This window comes from Micromys minutus, assembly GCF_963924665.1.
Source record: "Micromys minutus genome assembly, chromosome: 1".
Lineage (NCBI taxonomy): Eukaryota > Metazoa > Chordata > Mammalia > Rodentia > Muridae > Micromys > Micromys minutus.
The window spans coordinates 200,957,983-200,970,104 of record NC_137969.1 but is presented as its reverse complement, the minus strand read 5'-3'; the positions used below and the strand labels follow the sequence as shown (position 1 = coordinate 200,970,104).

Below are 12,122 nucleotides of genomic sequence, written 5' to 3'. Positions count from 1 at the left end.
ATGTCACTGTGATAGACTGCTTGTATAGCATATGGAAGGCCCTGAGTTGGATCCCTAGAATCACAGAGGATCAGGAGCAGGCATAATGGCTCACATCTATATAATTCTAGCCATTGGGAGACTGAAGCAGAGAGATTGTTGATAGTTCAAGGCCAAACTGGGCTATAGAATGAGACCCTGTCAGGGAGGAAGGGAAAAAAGGAAGATATATTAATGAATGTTCAAAAGGAGCTGTGCCTGGGGGATGGTTCAGCGGATCAGGTATCCATACAACCATACATGGGTATAAGTACCTGTATATACTTATGCACACACATGCATACAACATGCATACACAGCCAACACAACAAAATAAGATTTTATGTGAGGTAACTTGTAGTCTGTAATACTTAACAGCATCAAAACTTGGTCAGAAAGCTTCCGTAGTAATTGCTTAAAGCAGTGTTTGTTATTTTTAAATTATAGTTATAAGAATCTTACTGTTAAGAATCTGTTTTCACATTATATAAATTCTGACATTTAATATAGAACAGAATTTACCTTTTGCAAACCTGTTAATAGTATAAAATGATTGTAGAATATATGAGAATATACACAGAAAATTACTGAATTGATTTTGAATTGGCTAGTCATAATTTTTTACTTTGCTTTTGTAAGAATTTTTACAGTGAATATATATTCTATAATAAGTTAAAATCTTTACTTCAGCTTATTCTTTTGAGATTTATTTTTATTATTTTTAGTTATATGTAGATCTTTGTGTCTTTAGGTAGGTATGTGCACTTGAGTGTAGGTTCTCTCAGAGGCATGGGAGTCCTGTGAAACTAGAGATAGAGACAGTTGTAAGCCAGCCAATGTGGGTACTAGGTACTCAACTCTGGTCCTCTGGAAGAGCAGTAAGTGCTCTTAACCACTGAGTTTTCTTTTCAGGCCCCTAAAATAATCTTTTATTATTATAAAAACAGTTTAGTAGTGTGGTCTAATAATTTCATAGACCCTTAATGTTTACTGACTCATTGCAGCATTCTCATTGATGAAATATTAAAAGCTTGATATTTGCTTCAGGAAAATGGGACCAACATTTCTGAACATGTTCGAAATTCTAGCTGGACAAAGAATGGTTCCTATCAAGAAGCTTTTCATGTCTCTGAAGAAGCCACAGAACAGAATATTCAAGCTGGTACTCAGGCAGTTTTGCAGGTGGGTGGCTTTATACTTTCTTATTTGTTTGTCTGTGTGTTTATAGTTCCTAGGATTGAACGAAGGGCCTTGTGGTATGCTAGGCAGTTTCTCTATCAGTGTGCTACATATCCAGCTCTTTAGCTTTAAAAACCCGAAAACCCCAAATAGTCATCAAATATTTTGAATGCCCATGCTTTGGGATTTCATATATACTAAATTCATGTGTGTGTGTGTATTATAGTATAGTGTAGATAATATTTACTACTCACATCTATAAGTTGTCACAATACCACATTGCAGTTAGTTTACACATGAGAAAAGATGCTCAAATTTATACATAATAAATTCCTATATACATATATATGTATTCACATAACTATGAGTTGAAATTATACCATATTTCTTTTCATAAAATATATACTGAAACATTGCAGTTAGTTCAGATGAGAAAAGGTACTCAAATTCAAGACTGAATTAGGAAAATATAATTGATTTTGTTTTTACATTTAGTCTGTATGTGGGGGAGGTGGGTATGTGCTTGTCATGGGGAAGTTAGAAGACAGCTTGTCAGTGTTCTCTCTTACTTGAGTTATCAGGATTGACATTAAGGGCCTTCACTGTCTAAACCATGGCACTGGCCTCAAAAGTTTTAAAAACATTTCATATCCCTTGTAGACAGTGAAAAATTACACATAATGGGGGGATGTACAGAAGCAGGAATTCACAAATGCATATAGACTAACATTCTTTGTATCATTTCATGGCCTCTCTGTTTTCTAACTTCCCAAGTATATTGCTTCTTGTCTTTCATGTATATTGTGAATTCCTTGGCTCTATCTTGAGAATCTATAGACTCTCTGGCAGCTTAGTACTCAAAGCCTTCACATCAAACTTTCACAGCAAACTCCTCGTCTGTTTTTTCTCTTAACCCCTAATATGTTCTCAGTGCTGGGCAGTAGGATTCGGCACACATAAGTCAGATCATATGCTTCTCTGTTGAATGCCTCCCTGTGGCTTTTCATGTTCTCTCTGGTATGATCTGAAGGCTTTGTACCATTGCTCTTGGGGTGCTTCACACCCTGGCCCACAGGGCAGTTGCAAAAATAAGGCTTTTAGTTAAGACATTTAACATCTCTTAATTTTCTTAAGTTTGGGTTTGTTATATATATTCATCTTTTTTTCCTATTCTTTTGTAAAAAATGTGCTGTATGGTGGGATTGATCTATAAAAGGTAAAAGAGTACCTGTTCTCTCTGTTGATGACACGAAGAATTCTGTTCTTCATGCCTTGGGTTTTTTTTTTTTTTTTCCTTTTTTTTTCTTTTAAACAAAATCTCCCATTGCTTTCCCTCAGACTCACTTCATTCTATACTTGTTACTATTCTTAAAACATACCAGGCAAACTTTCACCTTATAACCTTTGAATTTGCTTTTACTTGTCTGAATATTTTTCTCACACTGCTACATAACTCGGTTTTTATTCCTTCTCCTTATCGGATTCCCAGGTCATTGGGGTGATGGGAAACACCTTTGCTCTTATCTTTTAAAACGTGGGCTATTTTGTTGTTTGAGATTATAATGTAGTTGCAGCATCCCTAGCTCCCTTCCCTTCCTCCAAACCCTCCTATATGCTCACTGCATCCTTGCTCCTTCAGGGAGATCACACCGTTTATTCTCCGCTTTTTTTTTTTTTTTTTTTTTTTTTTATAAATGCTTATATTTTTTGTTTTTTCTTAGTTTAACATTTTTAAAGTAATGGATTAAATGCCAAACTCTATTCTTGAGTATATTGAAACAAACATATTCTTATTTTCTATTTTAACTTGTTGATAGAAGTTATAGCACTAGAATTTTCTGTGCTAAGGCATTTTTACATTTCTGGAGTAAACTCTACTTCGTTATAAAATAATTTATTAGATTTTGTTTAGGATTGTTAATATTTTAAGATTTTAATTTATTATATCCACAAAGTATATTAGCTTTTTACTTAGTTCTTTAAAATGTAGTTTTTACTAACAACATTATGTTTTTATTTAGTACATTGGGTGGTTTTGTTCCTTTTTTACCTCTGAACAGAGATAAGGATCATCTCCCATAAAGGTGGAGCAAGACTGCTCAGAGCCAGTTTTCTAGACTTGTCTGCAGTTCGGGTATGAATCAGAGAGGCCTGTATTAGCAGCTCAGTTTCTTTCATGCCCTTCATATATGCATCCTTTAAATGTTTTAAATCAGTTTTGGCAACTTGTGTTTTTTTTTCTAAAACAGTCTATGTCTTAGTTAGGGTTTCTGTGAAGAGACATCATGACCATGGCAACTCATTTGTTTTTTTTTTTTTAATGGGTAAATATGATATTCCATTTAAAAAACATTTTTATTAGATAGTCTCTGTATTTACATTTGAAGTGTTATCCCCTTCACTCACCCTACTCCCGTCCCCCCTCCCCCTCTACTTGTCCTCACAAAGGTGCATTAGCTTCCAATCACCCTCTCCACTTCAGTGCCTTGGCTTCCCCTACATTGGGAAAATGTTCCCTCACTGGACCAAAGGACTATTCTCACATTGATGCCAGATACTGCTATTCTCTGCTACATATGTAACTGGAGCCATGGGCCTCTTAATGCGTGCTCAGTGGTTGGTGTTCTAGTCCATGGGAGCTGTGGGGGATTTGGTTAGTTGACAGTGTTGTTCTTCCCATGAGGCCGCAACCCCCTTAGCTCCTTTATCTCCTCCCACCCCCACAGCACCCTCACCGGGGTCCCGTACTCAGTTTGATAGTTAGCTGCAAGCATGCTCAGCTGCATGACTGCATGGCAGAGCCCCTGAGGAAGCAATCGTATCTGGTTTCTGCCTGCAAGCACCTCCCAGCATCAGCGATAGTGTTTGGGGACCATGGCAACTCTTATAAGGAAAGCATTTAATTGTGACTGGCTTGCAGTTTCAGAGCTTCAGTCCACTATCATCATGGCAGGAAGCATAGCAGCATGAAGACGGGTGCAGTGCTGAAGAAGGAGCTGTAGTCTCTATATCTTGGTCTGTAGGCAGCAGAAAAGAAGAGATATACCTCCTCTAACAACACCACACCTATTCCAACAAGGCCATACCTCATAATAATGCTATTTCCTGTGGACCTATAAGGGACCATTTTATTTAATCTACCACATTTTACTCCCTGGCTCCCACAGGGCTGTATCCATTATCATAATGCAAAATACATTTAGTCCAACTTCAAAATTCCCTATAGTCCATCACATAACAATACTTTTGAAAAGTCCAAAGTTCAAAGTCTCTTTAGAGATTTATGCAATCTTTTAACTGCAATCTCCTATAAATATCAAAGTCAAAAAGCAGATTATATATTTCTAACATATAATAGCCCAGAATATACATTACCATTCCAAAACAATGGAAAAGGATCATAGTAAGAAAATGCTGGACCAAAGCAAGACTAAAAATCAGATGGACAAACTCCAAATTCTGAATCTCTGTGTCTGATGTCAAAGTACTCTTCACATCTCCAACTCCTTTCAGCTTTGTTGCAGCACACTTCTTTCTCTATGGCTTGTTTCACTCCCTGTTAACAGCTTTCCTCAACAGGTATCTCAGGGATCTGGCATCTCCTAACATACTGGGGTCTATAAGAAAATCCAAGTCTAACCCATTTAGGGACACCCAGATGTATGCCTGGCCTCAGCGTTACTCCTTAGCTGTGGAAGAAGATTTTATAATCCCTTCTGTTATTGACTCTAAAACCAGAACCATGTAGCCAAAACTGCTAAATTCTGTTTGCTGGGACTAGAGTGGCCCGACCCCCTCATTCAGTTATGTCTTCACAACCTTTCTAGTTTTGATGGTTTTTTTCATTGCCTAAGCTTAGCTATCTTGGAACTCTCTCTGTGGACCAGGCTGGCCTCAAACTCAGAGATCTGCCTGCCTCTGTAAGGCTGGGATTAAAACCCTATACAATTACACTAGCTCTAAGCTCTTCCTTTCCTACTTTCTTCCTTTTTAAAATTTATTCTTTAATCTTTTTTTAAAGTCTAGACTTTATACCCCTCCAGGTCACCCTCTGACTGTTCCATATCCCCCCTCCCCCCCATCTTCAAGAGGATGTCTCCACCCCTCACCCCCACCCCATCAGCTCTAAGCTTTTTAAAATTCCTTTTCACAAGTTGGAAGTTTAGCTGGCTGGGATCTTGCCCTGAGGTCACCACTCCCTTTATTCCATTTAACATCAAATCAAGCCTTTCTTTGAAATATGCAACTACACAGATAGAGTCTCATTCTTTATTCTAGGGTGGCTTCACAGTTGCAGCCTCCTTCCTTGTCAGTCTTCTGAGTTCTGGGATTATAGGCATGAACATGTCAGACGAGTTTTTGTTTTTCATTAAATAAGAAACTACATTGAGTCTAATACAGTGGCTCATGCTTATAGTTCTATCACTTGAGATGCAACAGCAACAGAATTGCAAGAGTCCAACTTATCCTTCTAGTCTACATAGTGGATTTCAGGCCAGGGCTACAGAGTGAGATCCTGTCTCAAAGAAAAACAAACAAAAGGAATTTACCATTGAAATTTTGTAATGAATAATTAATGATTTCTCTTATTATAGGTGTTCATTATAAACTCATCAAACATATTTCTTCTTGAACCTGCAAATGAAATAAAAAATCTTCTGGATGAGCACACAGATATGTGTAAACGCATTCTTAACATATATCGATACATGGTTGTGCAAGTATCAATGGACAAAAAGACCTGGTAACAATTCTATATCTTTTTGGTTATTGTTCTCTGCATAAGTATAGTAAGGAATAGTGTTTATGACTAGGGCGTGTTACTGTTAGAGTGCTGCTATTATTGAAAGAATACAGACATTTTATATAGTAATGCTTATAGTAGACTGTCTCATTTATTTCAGACATGCTCGATCAAGCTTCTGTAAAACCCCTCAGACTGTTTAAAGTATGCATAATTGTCACCTTTTTCTTCCAGTAATGACTACATACACAGAGAATTAATTTTTGTTTGTATGGATGATTGGAGATGTTAATAGATAATTTAATGAACTCTTAAAGCCTCTTTCTTTCCTTTGGCCTCCAAAGCTCTTGCTGTCAGGCCCATTTCTACTTTTCTCTGTCCAGTTTGGCCCTCTTAAATCTAACCTTTACCTTGCGTGCTTCCCAGCATTGTCAGCTTGCTTTTTCCTGAACATATTCTGAATTTTGCTTTAGAATTTCTGCCATCTTTTTCTGTGGTCACCAAGGCCGTATTATTATGCCATTGCGTGTGTGATTTAATCATTCAGATGTTTACAAAACACCTCAAGAGAATGAGCCATACTTATAAATGTTTTGTTTTTATTTTGATTATAACCATGTATTATTCTAACACAAACTACAAGTAAACCTTTGAGTAGAAGATTAAGCTTCCACCTTACTCTTTCTATATTTCCTTTCTATATATATATTTTTCCCTTATTTCCTTTTATACTAAATGGGTACTCCTGTATAGTTCTTCTCAAAATCGTCTCTATGCCTAAATTATTTGTATTAATTGCTGTTAAATTGAAGCCTGAGTAATAACTGAACCACCAAGAATAATAAAAGTTGTCTTAATTTTGTATTGTTTACTTTACTTGGTTTAATGCATTATATACTTGGTAAATTAAATTAAAAAGTAGACCATTGAGGGAGAGCAGTTCTGTAGCTTGTGTTAAAATTATATATACATGGTTATAATCAAATTAAAAAAACAAAAAAAGAAAGTATGAGGTATAAGCATGGCCCATTCTCTTGAGTTGTTTGTCCTTTTGTAAAAATTTGATTAAATCACACATGTAATTGCATAGTATAGCATGTGAGGTATAATTTTATTGAATTTTTTTAGTATTAAGTATTTAACCATGGCCTTGCACATACTAAGAAGTTCTCTGACATACACAATAAGTAGGTGTTGTAGAAATGTTTAATCCCAATCTGGGGTTTCTATCCCACCTTTGATTATTCAGTTTCCGGATAAAAGACACACACCTTTTATTATTTACAATAAGCGTTAATCAGTGTAAGAGCTGGGCATATAGCTATCCTCTATGTTATTATGTCTATTTTTCAGCCAATAATCCCATTATATAATGTGCCATGTTTAACTGGGCTGCTCTTAACTCCAATTAGCTAACCCACCTGGCCATTAGTCCATGGCTCACCTAACCCACTTTTCTCCCTTGTGGTGCTGTACTAGGCCCTGTAATACTAATCCCTGCCTATGTCTCTTCCGCCCAGCTATTGGCAGTCAGCATCTTTATTCACCAGTAAGAAATAACTTGGAGGCAAGGTCACATACATCACTTGGGTTTACCAGGACTCTCTGGTCTCTGGACAACCAGCTCTTTGGGGCCTGCACTTAGCATTACAAAAGACCAAACCTGACTGAATAGCTATATCCTTGGGTCCTTTTAGTTTTTGTTCAACTTTGTGTTTTTTGGTTTGTTTGTTTGGTTGGTTGGTTTGTTTGTTTTTCAGAAATGGTCATTCTATCATGTAGTCTAAGCTGGCTTGGAACTTTTTTTGAAGACTTATTTATACAGTGTTCTGTACCACATGTATGTCTATGTATGTATGTATGTATGTATGTATGTATGTATGTATGTATGTGTATGTATATGTATGTATGTATGTGTGTGTGCGTATATATATATATATATGTGTGTGTGTGTGTGTGTGTATACAGAGTTCTGTACCACATGTATCCCTGCAGGCCAGAAGAGGGCACCACCGGATCTCATAAATAGGCGTGAGCCACCATGCCACTGTTAGAACCTCTCTTAGCCATCTTTCCAGGCTGTGGTCTGGAGTCTTAACTCTCCTACTGTAGCCTCCTGAGTTTGGGGGCTTCAATTGTAAGCTACCACAACTTACTGATTTTGAGACAGGGTCTTTTTAAGTTGTCCATCCTGGACTTGACCTCGCTCTGAAGCTCAGAGGGGCCTTAAATGTGTTGTTTTCCTGCCTTAGCCTTCTTAGTGGCTGGGAATTCAAGCCTAGAGCTAACCTAACCATCTGTTATTAAATATGTATGTATGTGTGTATATACATTATAAATTATATATAAATTATATATATTAATTTTAGAGGAGAGGGAGTAGAGGACAATGAGCATCTTTATATGTATTAATTTTTTTTCTTTTGAGTTATTTTAAGAAGTGGGAACACAGATGAGCAATGGTGGCACATACCTTTAATACCAGCACTTAGGTGGCAGAGGCAGATGGATCTCTGAGTTTGGGGCCAATCTGGTTTACAAAGTGAGTTTTAATTTCAGGACAGCCAGGGCTACACAAGAAAAATGCTCATTAAAAAAACAACAACAACAACAACAACAACAACAAAACCCCAAAATCAAAAACAACAAAAACAGGATTACTTAGTTAAAAGATGTGCTTTATTTATGTTTTGCTACTTAGGAGGAAATGGCTTTAAAGATTTATATGTGTATAAGTGTTTTGCCTCTGTGTATATGTATATCTTTACTGTGTGCATGCCTAATTTCTTTGGAGGCCAAAAGAGGACTTCCCTCTCAAGATCCTGGGATTAGAGTTACAGTGGGTTATGAGTTTCTGTGTGCGTGCTGGGAACTGAACCTGGCTCCTCTGCAAGAGCAGTCAGTGCTCTTAACGCTGGACCATCTTTTAAAGCTCTAGGTTTTAAAATAACATCCTTTTATAGAAGTATATAAGAATTCTATATAGAGATAGAAATATTTATTAGCATATTTGGGACATTAGATACTGAGGATGTTTCTACAATTTCACATGTGTACTGATCACATTATTCATTAATAATGTGTATCTTCTTGAGTTAATCATGAGGATATTAAGTGACTGGTCTTTGTTTATACAACCTGTGATAAATGGTAAGCAGATTTTGAATTATGATCTTTCTCATTTTAAAAAGGTATACATTAATAATGCAGCATGTGGGAAGCAGAGGCAGGACAATTACAAATTTGAGGCTCAGATGTATACAGTTATACTCTTTGAGAAAACAAAAGCAGAAACTCATATGAAACCGAAGTATTCTTTTTTTTTTGGTTATTTTTCTTCTTATAAGTTTTTAATCAATGATGAGCTAGGAGTCTTGGTGTGAAACACATTTTTAGAGTTTATTCCATGTTTTTAACTGGAAACATAAATTTTATTTTTATATATATGAATATTTTACTTGCATGTATGTCTGTATACCACATGCATGCCTGGTGCTAGCAGAGGCCAGAAGAAGATATTGGATCTTCTTGGACTGGAGTTACAGGCAGATGTGAGTTGCCCTGTGGATACTGGGTATTAAATCTGGGTCCACTGGAAGAACAACCCATGTTCTCAACTGCTGAGTTATCTCTTCAGCCCTCATAATTCTTTTAAGTTCCTTTAAAGTGATAGTACCCAAGACAATCACCCAGTTATTTGCACTGACTTTATGAGATTTTTTTTCTGTGTTAACATTATTCTTTTTGTATTACAAATTATAAGACTCACCTGATATATTAGTTAGACTATAATAAGATGAGATTTATTTGTAAACTGTGTCACGTAGTTATAATTTCATTTCATACAGCTAAGCTAGAAGGCCAAGGTAAGAAGTATGATACTTAAGATTTTTATTCTGTGAATAATGATTATTATGTTCGTGGTGTGCTAGGGAATGAACTCAGATCCTCTGGAAGGGCATAAAGAGTTCTTAACTGCTTAACTGTGGAGCCATCTCTCTAGCCCCATTCAACAATTATTAAATCTTTTGTTCTATATGCACATTTTTTCTTTCTTTTTTGGTTTTTAATCGTACTGGAGATTACCTCATACACTATGGGTAAATACTCTGCTACTGAGCTCTACATCTAGCCTCAGGATATATTTTTAAATGACTTATTTTAATATATCTGCATTGGTATTTTGCCTATAATTATATGTGTGAGGGTGTCAGATCCCCTGGAACTGGATTTACAGACAGCTGTGAGCTGTCATTTGGGTACTGGGAGTTGAACCCAGATCCTCTAGAAGAGCACCTAGTGCTCTTAACTGCTGAGCTATCTCTCCACCCCTCAAAAAATTTTAATCTGAGTGATAATCTTTATTTGATTCTGTGTTCACTTCTCCCTTCAAATGGTATCTAGATCTGGGACATGTTACTGCTTTATCGATATTTCTTACAGTGGCCATCCTTAAAGCTATGCCTAGAGAGGAACTGCGAAATGGCCTTTAAGGAGGAGGCTGATAGGAGCTTGGGCTCTAGCTTGCTTCTGTATAACTAAAATTCTCTTGTCAGGTTCCTTTTTTCTTTTTCTTTTCTTTACTTGTTTTTTTTTTCTTTCTTTGGGGGAGGCAGCAAGACCTTATTGGGTATCCCAGGCTGTTCCCAAATGTACCACCCTCTTGCCTCAGTCACCCAAAGACTTCAGGTGCATTTTAGTATGCCTAGCTATTAGTCTTATTTATTGGTATGCTAGTAAATTCTTCAGGTGTGGTTTTATTGTGTTAGGAGGAAGCATCTAGGAGAAAGTTAAGGTAAGGACAGTATTATAATTGGTTCTGTTTCTGATACATATATAGAACAGAAGATTTTAAAATTGTCAAATGGGGCTAGAGAGATGGCTCAGCAGTTAAGAACACTTTATGCCCTTCCAGAGGATCTGAGTTTATTTCCCAGCACCCATGTTGGGCAGTCTACAACTGCTGGTAACTCCAGCTCCAGGGGATCTGATGCCCCATTCTGACTTCTTCAGGTGCCTGCACACATATAGCATATATTCACACAGATACACAATACACATAGACACATATTTATAAATAAATATACATTTACATATATTACATATAAGTAATTTTTTAATCACTGAATCCAAAAGGGAGAAAAGGACATGGTGGCAGGTTTCTGTAATCCTAGTAGTAGGGAGATGGAATTGGGGATCAGGAGTTGAAGGTCATTCTTGGCTATGTAGGAAAGCCAGCCTAGGCTTCATGAGAGCCTGTCTCAAGAAACAAATAGGAGGGAGGGAGGAAGAAAAGCAATATCTTTACCTTTTCTCTTTTCCTGAATGTTTATTATTAAAAACATAAAATGATTTGTACCGAAAGGTATTGTACTTACAAATGTCAATTATTGATTTTAATATTTAATGAATTCTAAACACTTAATAGTCTTTCAAAGATTGAGTATTTGAGTTTTCCCAACAATAATGTTATTTTTACAACCAATTGATATAAAAATTGATCACTAACCCAAAGCAAGAAACACTAACAGATCTTCTTCCTTTAAGGGAACAGATGCTACTCGTGTTGCTCAGAGTCACAGAGTCTGTGCTGAAGATGTCGTCACAAGCTTTTCTGCAGTTCCAGGGGAAAAAAAACATGACCCTGGCAGGTCGACTTGCAGGACCACTTTTCCAGGCAATAAACATAAATAGATGGATAGATGTGTTTGATTTTTAAAGATTCACTAAAGCTGAGTTTGTTAACGTAGGGAAAAATGCTTTAAATCACAAGTCAGTTCATGTTAAAAGATCCTTTATAGAGCTAAATCAAAAGTCACTCATCTAAATCCTCTTACACACAAATTCACAGCCTAAGGGAAGAAAAATGGAATGAAGAGTAAGGGTGCTTATTTTACCTTGTGTGGCATGCTTGTGGTTCAGAAAGCCGACAGAAAACTCTCGGGATAATGCTGGAGTGTTTTATCAGTTTCTGAATTTCTGGGGTTGTTAGAAAAGGCATTTCAGTTTGTTCCATTGTAAGAAAAATGTACTGCATAACCAAACTGTCCCATAGATTTTATTGTTTTCCCTTCTAGAATTTAAGTGTCATATAGAAATTATTTATTATTTCAACATGAAGATTATGTTCTGACTTTAAACTTACTATAATCTTGACACATTAAATTAAATTACATAGGAT

At 36.5% G+C, this 12,122-nt stretch overlaps 1 protein-coding gene across 1 annotated transcript in view; it reads left to right on the top strand.

Moving 5' to 3' along the window:
* Positions 1-12,122, top strand: part of RALGAPA1 (Ral GTPase activating protein catalytic subunit alpha 1) — a 251,940-nt gene that overhangs the window by 60,680 nt on the left and 179,138 nt on the right. Inside the window, exons 12-14 of the mRNA XM_080934414.1 lie at positions 1,066-1,200; positions 5,793-5,941; positions 11,489-11,618. Of these exons, the coding sequence (XP_080790540.1) occupies positions 1,066-1,200; positions 5,793-5,941; positions 11,489-11,618 (414 nt within the window). The remainder of the gene's footprint in view (positions 1-1,065; positions 1,201-5,792; positions 5,942-11,488; positions 11,619-12,122) is intronic.